Consider the following 24,830-nt stretch of genomic DNA (forward strand, 5'->3'; position numbering starts at 1 on the left):
TTCCTTTTAGATATTTCCCTCCTTGGTTCCTCGAATTTTTTTGCAAAAAAGTTAGTATTCTGCCCATGGCATAGTCTCTCTCGTCGCGCTCGAATTTTTCTTGTTTTCTCCGTTTAATCTTGATTTTATATTGCATAAGCCGCTTCATTATTTCTCTCACTTGATCGCTTTGGTTCTTATCTGTATTTGTTGTTAATTCCTCCTCCAAAGTTTCGATCTCTTTTAACACCTTGTTTCTGTCGCTCGACGCGAATTTCACATATATATAGAATTGAGCACGGAGCACTTTAGTGCAGCTCCCTTGGTTTGTGACTGGTGAGGGGAGGGGCTCACAACGCCATCACTGGTCGAGCGCAGGAGCGCTATTTAACCTGGTGAGTAGTCCCACAGCGCAGGCTGTGATTGCAGACACACGCATTTGGATCCAGTGAGGAGCACGGAAGAGTACGCAGCACTTTACCCTCTACCCCTGCCCCAGGACCCTGGAATTGAGCAGGGAGCACTTTAGAGCAGCTCCCTTGGTTTGTGGCTGTCAAGGGGAGGGGCTCACAACGCCATTACCGATCGAGCGCAATTTAAAGCGGTGGGCAGTCCCGAAGCGCGGGACACGCGCAGGACGCACTCTGGAAAAGCCCGGGCCCGTCTGAGGCCGTCAGAGGCCGAGGGAGGCCGGGCAGGGCCACGTTTTTTACCTTTGAACTTGTGGACATACATGGTCTAGTCCCGGACTGTGATATAAGGTATAGGGGGCAAACACTTTGTTTATAAGCTTTGTGTATACTGGCCTAGTGGTGTATTGAATGAGGAGTAAACGAAAATCGTTGTCAGGCCAGAGAGTTGTAGGGACCCTGGATGCATTTTTACTGAGGGCTAAGTCAGCGTTAATTCACGAAATTGCTCTAACTGATCGTAGATTATCCTTAGAGCCTCAGCGCCCATTAATCCATCTTGCAACAACCTCTCCTTTGGTACATCCTAATTCTTTTTCTAACTCCCCCCTAAGCAAGGAGCTGCACACTACAGTGTCTGAAACAGGAACTAATAGGGTCCCGGAGTTAACAGATAGTTCATTAAGACCAATAGTAGTAACTAGGGCTAAGAAAGCAAAAATTAGCCAAGGGAGTAGCCCCGCACCTTCATCCAAAAAAAGAAAGAGGCAAAGCTCAAATAGGCAAAATCACCCCCTTCCAAAGAGAGGCCGTAAATCTAAGATTGTGGAGAGGGAATCTAGTCCTGGTGGTGACAGATTACATAATGTTCTGGTGTCAGGAGCTCCAAACTTAACTCAGGGTAATGATAGTGAAGAGTTTTGGAAAAAATTAGATCTGGTTGTCACAAACCATTGGAATCTTTTAACGCTTAGATTGTCGCATTTGGAGGCGACTGTGGGGAAATTAGAAGCGTTTATTAGTAATGCTCTTTCAGCCCCGACTGACATCTGCCAATGTAGAACAAAAGCTGCCGCATTAAGCAGTAATGTCATCTTAACAGCTAGTCAGAGTAAAGACAACACAGGGAATGGGAATAGGAATACATCCCAATTAGCCTCCTCGGACTCTACATCTAAGTCCAATACCATGGCCCGGCTGTCAACAAACCTAGGAGAAACATCATCTACCCAAAGACAAGTAGAGTCTGTAAAGGATATGACCAGTGAGAATAACCAGCTGAATAATGCTTGAATTGGTGCCCTCCCTGTTAATAACGGGACACGCTTTGAGAGCGCCCAGCCACTAATTGTGAATCACAGCGCCAATACTCGTCCCAGGATAATTTGAATCCATATATTAGCCAGCAGTCCCCTGTATGCCCAAATATTTTAAGTCTGCCTCCAGCAGTGACACCATATACTATTGTGTTGGCAATGTTCCCCCTCTGCTACCTGGAGTGGTGGAGCATTGGTCAACACTGAGGAACAAGTCACTGCACTTACTTAGTGAAAGGACAGGCATAACAAACCTGCTATTTGCGGAGTTTAAGTTGTCACGGCGGATTGGATGGGTAGGTGGCTCCAACAAGTCCTATTTGGGTGACAGTGTAGTTTTAACTTTTGGGTCACCAGACCGGTTCTATACTATACTAGAAAAGTTGGCCAATATCCCAGTTAGAACTAAGGGGATAAATGTTCTACCTCTGGGTTTCTTTTATCAACCAGTCAGCCCCACACAGCATACACCAGTAGATGACAGATTTTGTGGGTTAAGACAGTATAGGTATACGGTTCTAGTCAGGAACCACTTCGAAATTTTTAACACAATGGAGAACATTGACTGACTGGTTCCCCCAAGCAGGCACTTAAAAAAGGTTGACGGTTCACCTAGGGGTTGTGAGATGGTTACCTCATTAAACATCTGTAATCCAGACCTAGAGAAAATAGAGACTGGGTCATCCCCATGTAGATATTTAAATCATGTTGACAACCTGCTCAGGGGTTGCGAGGTGGCAAAATTAATAAACGTTTGTAATCCATGTCAAGAGGTAATAGCAACTGGGTCACCCCCTACTATAAATAAACAAGGGAGTGAGACTATTGATAGCAGTTCAGGCTGCCATCTTTTACCGGGTGAATTACCAACTGAAGCCCGAGTAAAACCCAGCAATGATAGTCCAACTCCCTCGATCTCAGCCCCAGCAACACCCTTGTCTAATGTTGAGCACTCTATGCAAGATTATTTCATGGAACATTGCAGGGTTGTGTAATAAGGTAGAAAATCAAACTTGGCACGAGTTTATATCACATTATGATGTACTATGTTTACAGAAAACTTGGTCAAGAGAACCGCTCCATATAAAACGATTTAGAACTTTTTACACACCTGCAGTGAAGGGGTTAGGGGGCAGAGCAAAGGGAGGGCCCTGTACATATATTTCAAACATGTTGATAATTGACAAAAGAGAATCGAAGCTGGGGGACAGTCAGTATCAGTTGGTCACATTGCATTTAAGTCTGTCCCATTGTGTTATCCTGGTTGACTTTTAGAATAACATCCTTCCAGATGCTCTTGACAAGGTTTTAAAGAACCTTGGTGGTGATCCAAATTCCATCAGTAATGCCAGCAAAAAAGATGTTATGGTGATTTTTGTGGGGGATTTCAACTGTGTTTTATGCCCGGATGAGGACAGAAGAATCTGTGGACTTCATGATGAGGATGATGAGGGTACCAGTAATACCCATTTTTGCCATACTCCAGTGGGAGAGCTATTTAATGAAATGATGCTGGGGTTTGCGAATGATTTATGGTCCAGTACTATTTCCATGCCACCTATATTTTAACGGTAGAGGTTTATCCTCAACTATTGATTACATGCTCATATCAACAAATAATGCCCCCAGGCTGTACTCCTTTATGGTTGATGATAATGCCATGAGTGATCACTTCCCTGTGTTTAGAGATTCATTTACCAGCACATTGATCTGGAAGGGTGGATAATGGGGGTGAGGGAGTAATTACATGTACAATTCCGTAATAAAGTTAAAAAACAGGGGTGGTTTGATACAATATGCACAAAAGCATATACCAACCTAAAGAACGAGTTACATAGGGAGCCTAGAAGTCCTAATAAGGTTAAGCAGGCAAGAATGGATTATAGGCTGGCCCTTAAGTAAAGAAAATCGGCCTTGGGAACTGAAGCTTGGGAGTCCCTACATAGTGCGGCTCAGAGGGAAAACGGTGTCGCTTTTTGGAGGGCAGTGAAAGCCCCATTTTTGCAAACTCAGGGCGGACCTTCTATAGAAATAGCTATTCTGGAGGAATCGTGGATTGATCACTTCTCTAGAGTTTACAATTGGCAGGACAATTCCATATTAACAGACAAGTAATACACCAGCGGTTGACATTGCTTTAGAAGATTTAAAGTTCACTTTGGAGGAAGTAGAACGGGTTCTGTCTTCGAGTCAGGGCGGCAAAGCCTCTGGCCCGGATGGAGTCCCAGTGGATCTGTTTAAGTCTAATATTGCCCTGTGGGGGCCCATTGTAACACAGGTCATAATGGCGAGCTGTGCGACTCCAATGCCCAGGACCTGGAGGGAATCCATCATTGTCCCAATCTTTAAAAAAGGTGACCGAAATGAGCCTGGGTGTTATAGACCACTCTCATTATTAGACTCCATGGTCTAAGTAGTTGGATGGGTTTTATAAGAACGCATGCAAGCTTGGGCTGAAGAAAGTGCGTTTTTATCTGATGTCCAGTACGGTTTTAGAGAGGGGCTGGGGACAACCGAGCAGAGCTTGAACCTGGCCATTCTTGTGGGGAAATACACAAGAGCAAAGAAGGGAAATTTGTTCTTGGTGTTCGTGGCCTTTGATTCTGTAATGCATGATAGGCTGTGGGAGGTTCTCAAGGCTGGGGGGTGGACCCTTATATTATTCTCTTTTTAAGGCGCATGTATAGTGATGCAACGGCCAGCGTGCGCTTTGGATCGGGTGGAGAGCGCACAGCAGCTTTTCCCCCATCAGGAGGGGGGTCAGGCAGGGTTGCGTGATGGCCCCCTTTCTTTTTTAATTTGTATATTAACGGTTTGGGCACGGCATTGCTTAAGAATAATCAAGACTTTCCAGTGAATGGATGACCCATACTTGCTCTCCTTTACGCGGATGACGCATTTTTTAATGTCACAAACTCAAAATGGTCTCCAGAGGGTTTTAGATAGTTTTAGTAATTTTATGAAGGACCTTGGCATTGCTATTAATAACTCCAAGACATTTACTAAGTCCTGTGGTCGTAGGAGCAAGAGGTTAAAAGGCATGTTTGTGGAGAGGCAGAAGTTGGTGCACACTAAGAATTTCACTTACCTTGGAATCCTATTTGACCAAGGCGATGCACGGGCCCCAGCGGTAATTGCAACAAAAAAAACTGGCGTTTATAAAGACAACAGCGGCGCTAGCTTCTTTTTCGCAGAAGTTAGGCAGGAAACCGCCAGGTGAGCTTATTCAAATATAGAAAGCTAAATGCATAACCACCGCAAAGTATGGGGCTGGTGTTTGGGGCTTTACCAACACCCACGCATTGCAAACTGTAGAAAAATCTTTCTTGAAGATACATTTTATCGGTCCCAGACAGTATATCTTCATATGCCTGCCACGACGAGTTGGGCCTCTGCTATATCTCAGACCTTATAAAATTGGAACCTATTCTCCCGTGGCATAGGATCTGGTTAAAAGAGCAGACTACGCTAAATAGGGAGATTTTACAAGACTGCCTTAAACTGGAGGGGGCCTTAAAGAACCCATGGGTGAGTTTTGTGCATAATTTTATGAGCGACCTAGGACAGCTAGAATATGTTACAGACCCTGGGTCTATGCAGTCAATAACCAGGAAGAACCTAAGGAAGGAAGGTCTTCACCTGTTTGCCACAATAAGAAAGGCAGGAGAGATCTTAAAGCCAAGTGTAAGCCAACATCAGCTAACTGTCACTACTTCACATATGGAACCTTATCTAGCATTTGTGCCAGGTGGCTATGAAAGGCAAATACTAACCAGGTTCAGATTTGATATTGTCCACAGAATTGTGACTTTTCCAAGTGTGAACGATTGGTCACATACACTACAATCATGTCCGTGTAACAATCAATCTGCCCAATCTACTATCCATTTAGTCTTTTTTTGCTAATTTTATACGGTCTTAAGGAAAGCGTGGATTTTACCACTTTTAAATCGTTATGGGTTGTGGCAATGCCGCCCGGCACTGCTCAAATTACAGTTTTTAGAGGACGAACATTCTGCCTGGTGTGTGGCTATGTTCTTAAAGAAAGCACTTTATCAAAGGAAGTCTATTTGAATGGACGAACTATAAATGTTAAGGCATACACAGCTTTCTAGATGGGTGTTTTAAATGGTGTGTAAACCTTTAACTGGATTTTTAATATTTTTATTCTGATGATTGTAATGTGATATGACTGTATTTTTATGTGCTTTTATGATTGTTAATATAGCAGTCGAATAAAGCTTTGCTTGAAAAAAAATTTTTTTTATATATATATATATATATATATATATATATAATCTACTGGCGGTCGCCAGTAGATAGTTATAGTTAGGACCATGTTTCCATAGGAAATCCGCAACATTCTATTTGGAATAACTTTGGCGCCGGTCGACGAATCCTCGCGAAATTTTCAAAACTAATGGGGCGCTACGCTCCGCTCCGCTCCTACCCTGAAAGTCTCGGGAGGATTAGTCAAGCGGGGGCTGAGAAAAAAGGGGGGTCCCAAAACACGTTTTCCCCATGCATTTTTCCATAGGACCTTTAGACACAGCTACAGCCCGAACGGCTGAACAGAATTACTTGAAATTTGGCAGAGAGGTAGCCATAAGGTCAAGGAAGTGCCTTTTGTAGGTCTGGTGTAAATCTGTTCAGTAGGTCATGAGAAAATAGCATTTAAATCAATATATATATCTGTAAGCGCGCTCCGTGCGCTTACCGTAAGCTTACCGTACGCGTACGGTGACGTGCGCAAGCTCAATTCTGATTGGTGGTTACATGACTGTAAACATTCGAATCGGTCGAAATCAGGAAGTGTCGGCCGCCATTTTCTGTCTCTCGCACTGAGAAACAAAGGTGGAGAACGTGAAACGGGGGCAACGAAGAGAGTTGCAGACCCCCTAGTGTTTGTCAGGGGGTCCAAGAAGGACCCAAAAGTCCGAAAAATAAATTTAATAATTTTTTTTTTAAATCGCGGGGTACGCGTACGGTAAGCTTACCGTACGCGCACGGCAAAAAAAAAAAAATAAAGAAGTAACAATCACATTTATTGAATAAATTAAAGGACCCACAAGGGAGAAAAAAACAAATGTTACTGCGTAAATAAAGGCGAGGCGCGCACGGCATGGACTGCGCAACGTGGGCGCTCGGTGCGCGCAGGGTGTGCGCATAGTGAAAAACCAGAAAAAAAAAAAAATACATAACTTAGCATTTAAAAAACCGTACAAATTCACTGAAAAAACCATAGGTTTCACACACGTTATAGTTAGGAATTATCATTTACAAAACCTTGCAAATTCACTTAAAAAACCATAGGTTTCACACATGTTATAGTTAGCTGTACATTTCACTCGTAAAAAACCAATGAAATTCCACGTTATAGTTAGATCAGGTAACTATAACTTGCCCGACCGCAATCCACAATGTGTAATTTCAGATGTCATCATTGATGTCATGAGTGATGTCACTGACCATGTCATGAGTGATGTACTATGTGACGTCATCAGCAGTTTATTGTGGGCGCGCAAGTTATAGTTACCTGATCTAACTATAACGTGGAATTTCATTGGTTTTTTACGAGTGAAATGTACAGCTAACTATAACATGTGTGAAACCTATGGTTTTTAAGTGAATATATATATATATATATATATATATATATACATACATACACACACACACACGTATATATACACACAAACACACACACACACATATACACACACACGCATATACTTTTTCCTCCAGGATCTGGTCTCAAGCCAGCAATCATACCTGAAAGACACCAGTGACTTTTTGCTGAAAATCAAGAAAATACCATGGTGTGACGATTAGCTGCTAATATCACAGCACTTTATACGAGTATACGCCACAGTGATGGAATAACTGCATGTAAATATTTCCTTGACAAGAGACAGATTCACTGTCACAAGCATAATGCATTAATTTGTTTGATTGACTGGTGTCTTGAACACAATTTCTTAATGTTCAACAAAACTGTGTACCAGCAGCTCAGAGGGGTGGCCATGGGAGCCTGTTTTTCACCCAGTTATGCACGTTTACATGTGGGCTGGTGGGAGGAGTGGGCTCTCAGGGTCGATCACTCGGAGGCTTGGGATGACCACATTGTGTCCTGGCTTAGGTATATAGATGACATCTTTTTAATTTGGCGAGGTGACGTGGATAGTGCAAAGGCATTCATAGCTGAGATCAACACAAACGATCTCAACTTGGAATTCAATGTCAACATTAGCGACACCTCCATTGAATTCCTAGACGTCATGCTTTATATTGCCAATGTCTCTACACTCCAAGCTTCACAGGAAACACACAGCAGGCAATTCGACCCTACACGCCTCGAGCTTTCCCCCCAGGCACCTAATAGCTAGCATTCCCTATGGGGAAATGCTCGGTCTGTGTAGGATCTGTAGCACGCAGAATGACCTGATGGAATGTCAAAGTGAGGCAGCCAAGAGATTCAGGGCACGGGGTTATTCGGCTAACAACATCCGAAAAGCCACAGAAAGAGCGAATGCCATTCCCCGGGAAGAACTCCTTATGGGTAAACCCGCACCTGAAACAAAGAGCGCAGGCAGCATTCTTGCTGAACCAGCTGGCACAGTTAGCACCAGACTCATCATAACCCACAACACCGAGGAAAGAGCCATCAGATCAGCCATCAACAAGCATTTGGGTATTATTAAATCAGACCCCACTCTGGGCGCATCAGTGACTGACCACCCGGATAACACCTATAGGCGAGCATTCTCCATGCGTGATGCATTAGTGAGAAACAGTCCAGAAATCATAACCACACATAACTGGTTAGCTGATAGGAAGGGCTTTGTGAAATGTAACAGCAGCAGAGCCTGCAAATTTGGTAAAAACATCACGCAGTTAGACTCCACATTCAGAAAGGCACCACTCATTATCAAGTACCGGCTCACATGTAGAAGAGAATATGCTATCTACATCCTGGAATGTAAGTGTGGGTTGCGCTACATCGGTAGTACCAAGCTACAGGTGCATTTACGCATTCTGCAGCACCTAAGAGCTATCGTCAACAGTGATCTGGCTTATCCGGTAGCCAGGCATTTTCAAGGAGGTGCACAATAACTTAAAGCACCTACAATACTCAGTGATAGACTGCATACCCACACTGAGGCGTGGTGGTAATAGGGAGAAGCTCCTGAGCCAGTTGGAGAGCAGATATATCCTCCAGTTCAACACCAAGACACCCACAGGCCTCAACACTAGCGAGGATCTATATCATTTCCTGTAATTTGGTGTTTGATTGTTGATGTGTTCCCTTTGTGATACTTGCCATGTTCGTACTGTGTATACATTTTCATATCTATACATGTGTGCATACTTGGAGCCGGTTTTGATTCATAACTGCACTGTATATACACTGAACACACCACCCCATGTAATTCGAGAGGGGGACCATGTCACATCATCATTTTTACTAACCTGAAACAGCATTCGTGCTTTGTACTTTATTTTCTCTGCCATTTTTGAGCAACTAGTATGTTCCATTTCAGTTCAATTGATTTTGCCCATTATTTGATTCAAGCGAGACCTTAGTCACTCAAGGCTTACTCTCCGTATGACTAGTGCCTCAGATTTGACAGGCATCAGTGGGCGGCATTGGGCCAACCGATAGCATTTGTTGTTATATATATTTCGCAAATGCTACAAATTTATTTTGTTAATAGCACCGTTATGAGAAGATATCATATCACGACACTCACACCATCACTATATATGCGCACTAAGCACGCACGCCTCCTCGTACTTGTAAATATCACAGAACACATCCCTCACACTCACTTTTTCATTATGTTTATTCCAGTGGCGAGTAACCTCGCATTCATGCGGTAATATTGAAACATAGGCTCCCATGTGAAATCGCTCAGCGCTTTCAACCATGACGGACTTGGTTAAACACAACTTGGATTATAATCCGCAGGCTTCTTTAACTTTCATCTAGCGTGCACTGTCAACTACATGCCAGGCACTCATACGGCACGTGATTCCCCAAACCTGCTATAGCTCCCTATCATCTCATGACAAACACGGCCTTCAATTTGGGACCATTAGTCTTAACATATGGGGCAGCGGCAAGCCATAAGTTCATAATCGTACAGCACCATACTGTGTAGGGGCGCTTGTCTTTGCTAGAACTTTTTCCACGAAGATTGTAGAGCAAAAATACTCTAATTTGCACAGCCTGTCTTTTGTCTTCTGCTTCATTTTGAATGTTATCACTGAGTCTGTTTACTATGTCATTCCATCAATGATGTCATCAGTGATGTCACGGACCATGTCATGAGTGATGTAATATGGGACGTCATCAGCAGTGCATTGCAGGGGCGCGAGTTATAGTTAGCTGAACTAACTATAGAGGGGGAATTTCTCAGTTTTTTTACGAGTGAAATGTCCAACTAACTATAACTTTCCCTAAAACCTATGGTTTTTACAGTGAATTTCAAAGGTTTTTTAAATGCTAATTTCTAACTATAATGTGCCTGAAACCTATGGTTTTTTAAGTGAATTTCTATGATTTTTTAAATGCTAATTTCTAACTATAACGTGCCTGAAACTTAAAGTTTTTTCAGTGAATTTCAAAGGTTTTTTTTAAATACTAGCTTCTAACTATGCCTACAGAGTTAGGGCATGTGATGAAAGAAGAAACAACGCACAGAAAGCAAAAAAAGAAATGCAGAAAGTAGCAACAGAAGTCCACAAAGATGAAGAAAAGTGCAAGAAGAAGAAGAGATGTGCAGAAAGAATCAACAGAGGAGCAGAAAGTCCTCCTTTGCCCACAACTTTTTGCAGACTGGTACTGGTGGTAACTGACTGACTAACCAGGCCTAGAGCCAGTGCTATGCTAACAGACACTTAGAATACAGTAAAAACACCTACATACACTAGGTAACACTATGTGTTGGAGTACCCTGTAATTAGCATAGGTCATGCAAGTCCCTAGTACATAATAGGGCAGGGGGTTTAAAACTACCTCTTAAAATGCGCCACTGGCGCGTTTGCACACTGGTGAAGGGAGGGGGGGCCTGAGGTTATATGTGTGCAAACACGCCCTGTGGCAGTTTTAAGTTGGAGGATAAAGTCCCCTTGAATCCTGAGGGTCCCTGGGGTCCAACTAGCCCACCAGGTACCTCCAGTAAGCACCACAGGGTTGCGTTGCATAGAGGTGTAAAAAGGGGCATGGCCTGGATCAGCTCTCTGCAGCGCAGTGGCGCTTACTGGAAGCACCTGGTGGGTTAGTTGGCCCTCAGGATTAAAGGGGAATTAATTCCCCAACTTAAAACGGGCCACAGGGCGTGTTTGCACACGTCACCTCAGACTCCGTCCCCTCCCTTCACCACTGTGCAAACACACCCTGTGGCCGTTTTAAGTTGGGAAGTTAAGTCCCCTTGTATCCCGAGGGTCCCTGGGGTCCAACTAACCCACTAAGTACCTCCGGTAAGCGCTACAGAGCTGCGTTGCACAGAGGTGTAAAAAGGGGCGTGGCCTGGACCACCTCTCTGCAACGCAGGCCTGTGGCGCTTACTGGAGGTGCCTAGTGGCCTAGTTGGCCCCCAGGGGCCCTCAGGATTAAATGTGACTTATTTCCAAAATTTCAAACGCACCACAGGGCGTGTTTGCACACATGTCACCTCAGTCCCCGCCCCCTCCCTCCACCACTGTGCAATGGCACCCCGTGGCACGTTTTAAGTTGGGGGATTAAGTCCCCTTGAATCCTGAAAGTCCCTAGGTCCAACTAGCCCACCATGTACCTCCAGTAAGCACCACAGAGCTGCGTTGCAGAGAGGTGGTCCGAGGCCATGCCCCATTTTACATCTCTCTGCAATGCAACTCTGTGGCACTTACTGGCCATACCTGGTGGGGTAGTTGGCCCCAGGGACCCTCCGGATTAAAGAGGAATTAATTCCCCAACTTAAAACGCGCCACACGGCGAGTTTCCACACTTGTGACATCAGGCCCCGCCCCCTCCCTTCACCACTGTGCAAATGCACCCCGTGACGCGTTTTGAGTTGGGGGATAAAGTCGTGTCTAAAGTTTCCTATGGGAAATAACATGGAGAAAACGCGTTTGGGACCCCCCTTTTTTCTCGGCCCCGCTTGGCGAATCACCACGAAAATTTCGCAAAGATTCGTTAACCGGTGCCAAAGTTATTGGGAAAACAAGAAACGCTTTTTGAACAGAAACAAGGTCCTAACTATACCTACCTACTGGCGACTGCCAGTAGGTAATATATATATATATATATATATATATATATATATATATATATATAGATATATATATATACACACACACACACACACACACACACACACATACATACACACACGCATATTAATCCATTGAATTTTTTTTTATTACATGAAGGCGTAACAGCTAAACATTTCTCTAGGCTAAATTTGAAAATCAATATTTCCAGGTGGGAAAAAGAGCTATTTAGACAGCAAGAGTCTGTGCTTTAGTGAGAGGCTTTCTTGCTAAGTGTTATATTTTGAGACAAATGTTTATAAGTTTCAGAGCTCTCAAATGTTCCCTTTCAAAGAGTCTTGAATGCTAGGATGTTTCAAATCATAAAATTACTCTCCTGATTCCGCTAATATATGGTTTAAGAGGTACAAGAAGCCAAATATTCTCTACTAGGGTTCCAAATGTTCCAGATTTCCTCAGACAGTCCAAGTTTTTCATGGACTGTGCTGGCATCCTGACAGTTTTAATTAAAACTAATAAATGTCTCGATATGAGGAAGAGGTCGGGTGAGCGCATACATTAGATTTAAAATAAAGTGCAGACTCACATTCCCTCTGGACCTCTTCTAATAAATAACCACAGGAGAGTGGTTATTTAATGAAAATATTGTTTATACTATTTTCGTTTAATTTGTAGGACAAGGTGCCACAACTTTAATTCCATGTTACGTTTCACAAAGAAGCAATGTATATTTTATTGTTTGTTACTTTTTGTAGCAAAGGTAAATACTTTTATTGATACTTGTGCATCTCTTCACGTTCTATCTGGTAGGCACATACGTGCTCTTTTCAAGTCCTGGTTTCATAATTTGCGTTTGGTTTGTACCGTTACTGAAGCAAAACTACAAGTATGCAGCTGGCCGCGGCCCCGTTAGTGCCATTTGGGCATTTCCCCACCCCCACTACTAATGTGGGACTCTAGGAGGAGTCCCCTTACCAGACGCGACAGGTGCGTCACTTACGGCGCTCCGAGGAGGTGGGGAGGTATTTATGCCTGCCTCGGCCATCTTGGCGTCCTCTTTGCGCTCGACACACCGTCTCCCACCCTATCGCTTACCCGGCGTGGGGTTGACAGGCGGAGTACATAGAACGTTGTAATATTTTCTTTTGTCGTTGCAGGCGACGTTACAGGGCGATCTGGAAGCTTATGGGTACAGAAGGGTACCTCTGCAAGAGCACAAGAGGGGTGCCAGAGCCAAATCCCAGGAGCCTCAGGGTAGAGGCCTGGAATAATTACGTCGGCGCCCCGATAGTCCTTCGGGCGGTTGTGGGCCTGAATAACCGGGGGCTTGCCTTGCTACGCTTCGCTCTGACAGGGGCGTGAGTAATAAGGGACCAATGAGTCACGTGATCCAGTAAGGGGATCACCCCCATAAGGGTAGCGCTGATTGGATTCTCCACAGTGCTTGGCTCATCAGGCGGGCAGGGCAGCATAGGGTGGTACAGCTGCCTGCCCTTGGATTGCCCATAAGATAACCTACCATATTGCATATTTTTGTATGGAATAAACCTGCAGCAATATTTTTCCCAAACAAAAGTTGTGTTGTGTATTTATTTATGCATGCATACTCTATTGTGGTGTGGGTGGGGTGTGTCGCTAATAATGGGACTATGCAAACTGACTGAATTAGCTACTGAGGAGGCAAATCTCTGTAACTGTAATTGAATTTATATTGCGTTTAGTAATAACTTCTTTTGAGCTAGGTAAAGCTCAACAAAATGGCGCAAGCTCTAAAACGCAGATTTTTGTTTGTCTAATATATAATCTGTCCCAGAGGTTTGTCTCATGTGTCACTGTATCCACCTATGGCAGTAAGTGAAGTCACTATATTTAGGATGACTGATCATTTTGTATTTTTTGAAGTTGTCCTGTTTTCGCATGAGATTCCTCAGCAAGTTTCAGCACGTACTAGTTTTCAGAGAGGGTAGACTCACTAAAGAGGGAGGTACTTTTGCATATATGTTGGTGAAAAATAAATTTTCAGAAAATCCATTTAATTAACATGGTTAATACAGTGTGGAAAGGTTGGATTAATTTCCCTAAGCATACATGCCAATAGACCAGAATTATGCGGAAGACTAATGATCCTTATTTTTTAAGACAAAATGGCTTTGTTTTGGCAGTCTCCCGCCTGAAATTTCATATTCCTCAAAAGAAGTCAATGGGGAAAATACATTTTCCCTATTAGGTTTTAAAACTCTCCCACTTTCCTCTTCTAAAATGTTGGCATGTATGCCTAAGTGCAATAATGATGGTCTTTCCTATGCTGGACAGAACTGCTAATTTAGCTCTTCTGTGCTCCTGTCTATGCAAAATTACTACTACAATATTAGTGGACTGGCCCCGTTTTTGTTAATCAAAAATCTGGCCACCCTATCTTTTGCAAGTATTTTAATAAGCTCTTTAATATTAGTCAGGACCACTAACTGCATGTTCAGAACATGCGTAGGAAGTGACGCTGGATTTGAAAGAGCAATAATTTACACTCGCAAAGCTCTCATGGATCCCTTAAATCATGGTCGTGAAAAACTTCAAACCAGTGCACTTATTAGACATCTTGGATTTGATATTAGCTACATAACATTAAACTAAGAGCACCGCTCGAAACCCGGTCTGTGCAAAGCGATATATATATATACACACACACAAATACATACACACACACACACATACACACACGCTACAAATGTTTTTATTTTCAAGTACCTTTCAAATGACTACAATATTAAGGGTGTACTCTATTTTGCCATCACTTTAATTAAAAAAAAGTTACAAACTAATCCTATTTTAGATAACCCAACAAGATAATAATCAGTTCAAAATAACCGTTCCAAGATGGCCGCTGCGTGAGACGCCTTATCAGCTGATGTTGTTTTGCGGGCAGCTCCCAATCCCTGATGAGTTTAGCTTCACTGCCCCGTTCGCGCCCCTCACACACCCACCTGATAGACAGGCCGCTGTGTCGATCCACTTCAGCAGTTGGCCGACGCCGAGCTCCCCCCGATGGTTGGCGTGACAGGGCAGTACCATTTGGCTCATGTTTACCTCGGTGGGGTTGCGGTAGCAGTTGGTGGACGTCATGGTTGATGGCTATTCCTCCAAGTTGCTGACTTACGTCAGAGCGCACTCAGACTTGGGACAGAGACTCAGGAAGCCTCCTTTTTTGATGAGCTGATTGACCACCACCTCCTCCTGCGAAAGAATAAACGTAATGTGAATACAGCGTTTCCCAGCATGAGCGTTCCAATTTCCTCCCACCCTATATAGTTTGCTGCAGCGGGTCACACGCCCCTTCCTTTCTCGCACCTTAATTCCCCATAGGATTGGGCATGCTTATGCTCCGCGAGTTATCTCGAAATCTTTTAAAGGCGTCCTACTCTTCTTTGCTAGTGTAATGAACCGCCCCCTGCAGGCGAAAGAAGTGTAAAGTTTTCCTCTTTGAGAAACTTTATATCCCCCGCTGCTAGATATATCATGGCAATTAACACAAACACAGCTCAGCCTGCTGATTCTTGGATGGGAGTGGTAGCAAACGCCAGAATTGATTTTATGAAGGTAAACATCTTTTTAGAGGCCAGTTCTGCATTCCGTGACTCGATTTTTTTCTAGTGTGTAGATCAGTCAAAAAAAAAATTGTAAGTGCGAGAAGCACTTTTGGGGAGGGCTAGTAACAATTTGCTGTATGGTGCTCCAAAAACATTTAAAAAATAATATATAAATAAAACAAGCATTGGCAAAGCCAATAAGTCTCGCATATGTGAGAAGTATTGGCTTTTATAATGTCTTTTAGCCACGTTACACAGCAGCGTGGCGGCTATGTAGCATGGCTATGTGCCACAATGAAACCATTGAGGAGCTAGGGGGTATGAGTCCGGGGTGTCACACCGTGAGCTGACCAATGGGGCTCGTATCCTGGATAATGACAATGTAACTTCATTCACAGAGTCCGGGAATAAATAGAGTTAGGGCACATCCGATTGTATTATTTAATTTTTAACATCAGTGTCTGTGTTTAACCATATTATTTCCACTTCTGTCTGCTGATTTATCCTTCTTCATTTGGTGAAGAAATATATAAATTCTGAATTTGAACAATTATTTGACTGATAGATGCACCCTTGCGCTTCTGTGCCGGTAAGGATTTAACAATATAAACAGCCGCATGTAAAAAAAATACAGTCATCTGAGAAGATTGGCATGGTGGTACAAACACAAGCAGATTGGCAGCTATATAGGGACAGCGCACCCCTTATTACTGTAACACCCTACAGTCCTGTCAGCTACTGGTCAAGCAGTAGTGACACGAAGAATCAGTAAAAATAGCATATTTTTGTATTTTTAAATAAATAGACTGGGAAACTGATTGCTTTCCATTTTAACAGATGAGTAAACAAGAATTACAAAGTGGACTTTCGCTCGGAGGTATCAATGCATTACACAAAAGAAGTCAATAGATCCAGCTTTCATGTGCTAACGCATTCAAAACAAGTAGATCGCAACCTGACCCACGAGGAATGCAGCTGCCACCCTGCGCAGCGCTGCTCGCTGCCGCAGGCAAAACGCAGTGGGAGTGAGCATTACAAAATGGTGGGACATGCACCCGCCTTTAGCCATTTGCATGCTTTCATTATTTACAGACACACGCAAAAGCCAACCCAATGCTTGGGGGGAGTCACACCCACATAGAGCAGTTACAAGAAGCAACGCAGCGCATGTGCGCTAGGCTCAACCTAAAAAACAATGGGTGAAATAAAGATGGATCAGATGGGGGAGCGGTTTGTGGGAAAGCACCAGAGTGGGCTTGGGCACGAGGGATAGAGCAAAATTGTGTGTGGGGGGGGTAGGAGAAGCATACGAGGGAGACAGCAACACAGAACATATGGGGGAAGCCCACAGGTGTTGGGGAGGACAAAAACACCAGATGGACAAGTCAAGCCATTGAATAAGAAGCAAATGAGAGTGGCATTAAAGCCAGCCAATGGTAAGCAATGTGCGGGCTTTAAGCCTACTGTTATTTTTAAGCAAGCTAACAATAGGTCATGTGCAACAAGACATCTTGTGCTGTCTGGTACACTCAACCTAAAAGGATGTTTATAATGCTGTGCACTTTGCAAATCCCTTTACCTTACATCTCATAATGGCAATCATATAAATGAGGACTGTAACAATTTATCTAGACAGATGTAGAGAAAGAGCGAGGCGGATTCAGACAACTGTTGCCTCCCTCGAATCCATAAGATCTTTGAGTCAACGACCTCCTGCAACAGCCAGCAAAGGAAATCAGATTGAGAATATGAAAGGAAAAAACTACCAGCACAATAAAGGGATCTGCAAAGCTAATCAGAGCTTTCAACATACCACAAGCTATAAAAATGCCCATCTATCTCACACTTCCTCATCCATCACTCTGCCATCCCATAACACGATAACCTCAACTTGGAGTTCAACACACTTGACATGGATAAACCTCCCACATTGGCCATCCCACCAATGTAACCAAAGCTGGTCTACGGCTCCATTTGGACAGAGCTGGGGAAAACCTAGAGTAGTATCATGCTGGGGATGAAAGGACACATTCATAGCTGGATGCCATATTCCCTCCTCTCCAGGCAAACACAAGGCATTACAGAAAGACAAAAATAACCTGACATACTTCTATAAAACACAACATAAGGCGGGCAGAAAATGAGGAACACATACATTACTCCACAGCTAAAATGCAAAAAAAGATTTCCAACCTCAACATGCACACATGCAAAAAGTAAAATATCACAAACAAAAAACCTGCTTCACTAGAGCAGCAAAATACAACAGATATCCCCAAAAAGCCATATGCTGAAAAATTCAATACACACTCACTCATATATAACAGATCCTCCTACAAACTATCATATACACATACTTCCATACAAGCAACAATGCAAAAATCAGGATTACTTAATCCTAAAACAGGTCTGTGGTCAATCCTAACTACAAAACTATACAAGACAAATGCTGTAGTCCAAATATCATGAATTCATCCTATGACTTACCTATCCAAAACTAAATAACTCCAAAGACAATAAAGACAGTTGTTCAATGGGATACGGATCCACAAGCAAACGTCTCCAAAGGCCTATCGCCTACAAACATATGTCTAAAGATACATCAGTAGCTACCAGCCTATGGTTTACCCATCCATATCCAATTTTCAAAAGATTCAAGAAATGCAAGCCTATGGGATACTGTTGTATGCTTACTTTGTTGAACTTTGTTGCTGCACGTGATGGCATGAGATAGTTATTGCATGCATAGTCTCTTGCTGTTTTCTTTTGTATTTGTGCATCTTTCGAGCACCACTCTACGTTCTGCAGGTCTTGTTGCTGAATGGGTCATTTGTAACGCCGTTCAGCAACGGATCTGCGAGGCGTGGAAGTCGCTTAGGGATGGGCTCCATGTTACGACTTCTGCTTGAATAAATAAGCACTTTAACTCTACCTACCTGCGTCCTTGGATCTTTTCTTTGCACCAACATCTCTTTGGCGACGATCTGAGGGAATTTTATTTGGACCCTATTTCCCTTCTCAAGCTGTGCCGGAGCCCATCTTTTTCTACACGCTGTCGCTGCACATGTTTCCTGTGTAGGCGGAGCATACATGACAGCTCCACGGATTGGTTCTGAACCTCTGATTACAAGTCAGCGGCAACTTCATTTTAAGTGCCACGGATTGGTCCTGCACTCTGATGCTAACAAGTCAGCGTCAACTTCACTTTTAATACGGCAGCAACCGCCTTTCAACACTTCTTTTGGAGGCAAAACTAAACAGCTGGTTAACCGTTGCCTCATAAACATCGTTCAGCTTCCTGTCTGTGCACAGAACTATTTTTCTACTGCTTCCATTTTTGTGCAGCACAGTACAGGGATTCACTTGGTTTTCTCACAGCCTCTCTCCTCAAATTGTCATACATGCGCCAGAAACTGCTGTCTTCTTCAACTTTTCAATGATTGGATCCTACTTGTGGTGAATTATATCAATATACCTTGACTATTCTATACCATCATTTTTTCCTCTTTCTTCACAAGTGTGTTGTCAGTACGTTGCCTGCATATTCCTTTCATACTATGTCTGGAGGAAGCAATTCACACCAACAACCCCCCCACATTTCTAGATAGTCCTGGCAATCCCAAAATTGAGTGGAAACATTGGTTCAAGGTATTTAAAAACTATTTGGTAGCTATAGATGTTGTGGACTACAGTCCAACAAGGGAACAAGCAATTCTGTATGGTTGTTTAGATACCGAAGGACAAAAAGGTTTTGACAATCGTCCCCTAATTCCTGCTGCTGGGGGATAAGCTGCTGGTTATGCCTGGAATGTTTTTGTAGAGGCTGAAAAAAATTGAAAAACAATTTATTGCTGAACCCAATGTTGTGCTAGAGCGCTTTAAATTGTATTCAAGAAAACAATCTCCTGACAAAAGTATTGAACAATATCTAGCCAGTTCACGCATTTAGGCAGTACTTGTTGTTTTGAAAATGCCACCGATCAATACTTAAGGGATCAGATCGTACCCAGCTGTTTTTCAAAGAAAGTACAAGAACATCTTTTATTCTGCACTAATCCTTCTCTTGATCAAACAGTTCAAATTGCTCAAGGCATAGAACGTTCTGTTTCCTCTTTTAAAGCTCTATCATAAGCTTCCACTGCACCCACCATGACTAGCAATTCTAATTGCACAGAAGTAAATGCACTCAAAAATATTAGGAGTATAAAGTTAACAGAACGAATGTCTATTACAGATGTGGCTCATTTTACCATTTAGGTAACAACCCAAGTTGTCCTGCCATGGGGAAACGGTGCAATAAATGCAGAAAGTTAGGTCACTTCATGAAAGTATGCAGGAGTTCTATTTCCAATCCAGTTAGAGTGAGTTGTGGTTCTGATGTTTCTCAACAAGTTAGTTACGAAAATGAAGAGTGTGTTAATAATGTCAGGATTTTAACTTTAGAAGCCAAACCTACTTGTGATACTACTGGTTTTATTCAACAAGACGCTGCAAATATTGCTAAAAAAATGGTCCATTTTGTAATGTTCACGTTGGTACAGTAGGCCTTCAAATTATGGTGAACTTGTGTTCACCTGTAACTATGTTGGCTGAAGATACTTTTAATAAATATTGGTGTGATACGCTTCTGGAAACTCCTGACATTAGGGCAGTAGCGTATGGTGAGTCAGAAATTCTCACTAAAAGATATTTTGTGGATGTTTTAGGATTTTCTGTCAGGTCCATTTCCACAAAACATTATGTAGCTGTTAATGGACAAGATATCATGGGTTGGATAGACCAGGGAAGACTGGGCATCTTTTTGAGACCGGGTACTACCGTACCAGTTATGACTGTGGAGAAGACTCACTTAGACGTAGATGTAATTTTAAAGACATTTTCTCATGTGTTTTCAGACAAAATTGGAACTGTTAAAGATTTTGAACATGCTATTGTTTTAAAGCCAGGCACCATTCCCGTTAAACATAAAGTCAGAGACGTTCCCCTGTCCATCAGGCAAGATCCGAATTTAAAATTCATCGCACACTACAGTGATTCAAGTGTTGAGTTCCTGGACATTAGGATAAAAAATGTGATAGATGTTCTACACGTGGAGCTATTTACGAAGCCCACGGATAAGAATACTCTTTTACTCTATGGAAGCAACCATCCACGTTCGCAGAAGGATAACATTCCCTTTGGGGAATTTTTAAGATTGCCTCGTAATTGTACTACTATATTTGACTTCTATTATCATGCGGCCCTTTTAAAGAAAAAATTGAAAGCCAGAGGGTACCCAGGTAAATTGATTAAACACTCGTTGAAAAGAGCGAGATTTTTTAACCGCAATTGTCTCTTAGCGATGAACAAGGAAAAGAGAAAAACAGCAAAAGGGAGTATTGTTTTTGTTACTCAGTTTTCCAATATGAGTAACCAAATTAAAAACATAGTCAACAGAAATTGGAAAATCTTAAATTATGGAACTAATACAAAACTAGAAAAACATTATTTTTATTCAGGCGAAACAGGACCATTCACAACTCCTTAGTGAGAACATATAAAAATACATCTGAAATTCAAACAACACTATATGGAGAAACAGCTAAGGGAAACTATAAATGTGGCATGTGCTCAATATGTCCACACTGTATTGAAGCTAAGAACATAGTATATGAGAACAAAACGGTGACTGCAACAACCCTAAATAATTGTAGAAGTAAAAATGTCATATATCTTTTAATCTGCCCCTGCGGGTTAGGTTATGTAGGATAAACAAGCAGGGAACTGCGCATACGCCTATTAGAGCATAAATCAGTGATTAGAACGAAGAAAGAAAATGCTCCATTAACAGATCATTTCTCAAAGTTGAATCACGATTGTAATCAATTTCAGTGGTTCATTCTTGAGAAAATTATTATTGATAGAAGAGGAGGTGATCTCGATGCCAAAAGAAAGAAAAGAGAACAATGGTTTATGTGCCATCTTAATACTGTAAATGCCGGCCTTAACTCCTGGGAAGACTGGATGAGGATTATAGCAACATGAACATGAAATCGGAGGAACAATAAGAATATCAATGCATTGAGAAGCCTATATGCACTAAATATAACAGAGTTCTGTGGGATCGAGATATCAATATCAGGGCTATGTCAATCTGACTATTTTCCACATTTGTATAATAAAGTTTCTGAATTGTTGAATTAAGACCACTATAGTATAATAACAGAAGTAGTACAGCGGCTGAAATAGCATATGTTTAACATGGGAGGAGAAATGCGTTATCTTTCCGGTTTGCAAAATAGTGAAGCAGAGTCAGCCTATGCTAATTAGGCAACCATAACAGGCCCTGCCGCGGACAAACATGAAAGAACGAAACGATATTCTGAGGGGATGAATTTAAAATCTCAATTGCACCTAACTCAACAGAGTTCTGTGTAATTGAGAAATTAATATCATGGTTTATTATTTCCCATAATTGTATAACAACGTTTCAGAACTATTGAATTAAGACCGCAGTAGTATAGGGGCCCTAGCGGTACAGTGGCAGAGATAGCACATGTCACACATGGGAGGAGGAATGCGTTACCTTCCTGGCATGCAAAAGAGTGAGGCAGAGTCAACACATGCTAATCAGGTAACCATAATAGACATCACCACGGACAAATATGAAAGAATTAATAGATATTCTGAGGGAATGATTTTAGAATTACAACTGTAGAGACTCTGACAGATGGCACTCGATATACAAAATAGATGAACAGGAGTTTTTTCAAAATACTAAATCGTGTGGAATCAGCGGAACAATAAAATAATTAAAAAAAACGAGGGTGGAAATCACGTGAATAAGCAACCAATGACAGATAAGATAACTTTGGTTAAATAGGAGTAGAGATTACAAGCAAACACAAGGGACGTTAGAAGGATACGGACATTCACGCCACATCGCAACACGCTTACAGGTGAGGTTGGAGGGATACTCCTTGAATTTAACCCCCGTGAGATACGCCGATTCGGCTAGTTTACTAACCACTTGAATTGGATAAAAGTAGTTATAGGATAAACCAGAGCTTACACGCTCTCCAATTTCTTATTAGGCGGCGCACATAAGATTGAGGATCATTGTGGACCTCTGAAACCTACCGCAGTGAAAAGAAATCCAACCGGGAAATACGGGGGTCTTCATAGTGCAGCTATCAGGTAGGCATTCGTGAGAAGTACATACAAGTTGGGAACGGCAGGGATGACATTTTGTCAAGCATTAGATGGTAACATCAGTGTTATTTATTGTAGACCTGAAGGGTCCGTAGAGAGTCTAAATACCTGCAAAAAATACTGACAGCACAAGAGAGCGTGCCGGATATTACAGAGGCTACGCAAAGTTACGCAATTTAAGAAGCACGCTCTATATGCAAAAGGTGAGGAAAAGTATAAAAAGAATAAAACGTGGATGTATTCTGCCTACAGTTAAAGGGTTGACTAATATTTCAATGCCTGTATGATTTATGAAATTGCATGATGTGTAGAAGTTCTAGACAAGGGCAATAGAGGAGAGAGAGTTCAGAGATTACGAATGCCTCAAATGATTGTTATAAAGACCAAATGGAGCTGTAATATCAAGAGCGATAAGAGTAAACTGGTGTTTCTAACTTGAGAGTATATGACAATACATGGCAAACTCACTTAGTGGGAAGTCGAAGAAGGATTAACTTGAGCGCACTGTCGGTCTCCTACTTGTGTCAGAGTAGGATACATTTAGTTGAGGTAAAATCCAAGTAAATACAACAATGATTCTACAGGCATTAATCAGGTGACTAATATTGATCAATTGAGGAGTTTTGGCTAAAATGGGTAAATGAGCAAATAAAACAATGTTCCTTTTGTTATTGTAATACAAACATCAAAGAGAGACATTATGGGAAAACATACCATATTGATTTAAGGTATTTCAATTATATCTTTTGCAATGCCCAGTTATATTTTTTAAGTATTGTCATGGATGTGAAAGCTATGCTTTTTAAGTTAAAAAATGTTGATAGTATATATTTATTTCAAACAGGATAGTGAAACCATAAATTGCATCTGAGAAAATCATTACTATGTTGTCTTGAGAAAGATAGTAATATAATCACAACCCATCGAAACGCGTCAACGCAGTTGCAAGCACAATCTTGGGGATCTACAAAGACTTGAGAAGTGCTGTGGAACATATCACAAGCTATGTTATAAAATTTATGGTCCCATCAGATGTGTAACATATGACAAAGGTTATTGTCGTTTTATGTTGTTTCTAATTTGTATGTTACAAAAAACGCTTGTTTTTGATGAAGTGACCCATATGAGGGATTACGAGGTGACATGTTTTTAATCTTGTATAATGTATGGTTTTAATGTAAATAAACTGAGTATGGTATGATCCAAATGCGGTAGTCTATACTTGGACAGTAGTGCGTCTCAAATATAGGATTTATGTGTTTCGATGTAAGTTGACTTAATGTTATTATTTGTTTAGTCAAGGGACATCTGTTTTTTACTTGTTAAAATCTGAGATTACACTTAGATCAGCTGTGTGCAGATAAGATTATTGAATTATTAGATTCTGCTGAATGTGTCAGTGCTGTGGTTATCGCAAAAAAAACCAGATGGAAACATTTGTTTGTGTGCTGACTTGCGCGTTCTGAACAAAAACATTTTAATTGATTGCTATCCCCTTCCTAAATTTAACTAGTTTATTGCCACTCTGGATGGGGATACCATTTTTAGCAATATTTATCTCAGAGCAGCCTATCATCAAGTCAGGCTCAAAAAAGAATCTCAAGCTCTTTGTACTTTTATTACACCTTTTGGTGCTTATAAGTACCTACGCATGCCATTTGGTCTTGCATCAGCAGCAAGTGTATTTCAAAAGCTGATGTTTTCCTTATTCAAGGATGTGCAGGGAGTTTTAGCTTTTCAAGATGATAAAATCATTTTCGCCAAGAATATTCTGGAACACAATTGTATCTTGGACAATGTATTGGAAATATTGTCCAAGCATTGAATGACTATTTCAAAGGATAAATGCAAATTTCTTACTGATAATGTAGAATACATAGGTCACCACATAATTGCACAAGGTATCAAGCCCAAAGAAGATCTTGTCAGAGCCTTAAAAGAAGTGCCCTTGCCTTCTAACAAAGTTGAACTACGATCTTTTTTTGGGGTTGAGCGATTACTATTCTAGATTTGTTAATGAATATGCCACTTTAATGGAACCTCTAAAGAAAATGCTAAGGAAAAAAAAGTGTTTTTTTCAGGGGCACAGAAGAACA

At 41.8% G+C, this 24,830-nt stretch overlaps 1 protein-coding gene across 15 annotated transcripts in view; it reads right to left on the reverse strand.

Moving 5' to 3' along the window:
* Positions 1-24,830, reverse strand: part of ACOT11 (acyl-CoA thioesterase 11) — a 749,239-nt gene that overhangs the window by 433,811 nt on the left and 290,598 nt on the right. For 7 of the 15 annotated variants that reach the window (XM_085602549.1, XM_085602548.1, XM_085602545.1 and 4 more), the window contains one exon: positions 14,941-15,190. In XM_085602549.1, the coding sequence (XP_085458675.1) occupies positions 14,941-15,079 (139 nt within the window). In that variant the 5' untranslated portion in view covers positions 15,080-15,190. Of the gene's footprint in view, positions 1-14,940; positions 15,282-15,304; positions 15,411-24,830 lie in introns of those variants that run through there. The other 8 variants (XM_085602552.1, XM_085602546.1, XM_085602556.1 and 5 more) reach the window with 6 other exon arrangements.

Source organism: Triturus cristatus, chromosome 4_2 (genome assembly GCF_964204655.1).
Source record: "Triturus cristatus chromosome 4_2, aTriCri1.1, whole genome shotgun sequence".
NCBI lineage: Eukaryota > Metazoa > Chordata > Amphibia > Caudata > Salamandridae > Triturus > Triturus cristatus.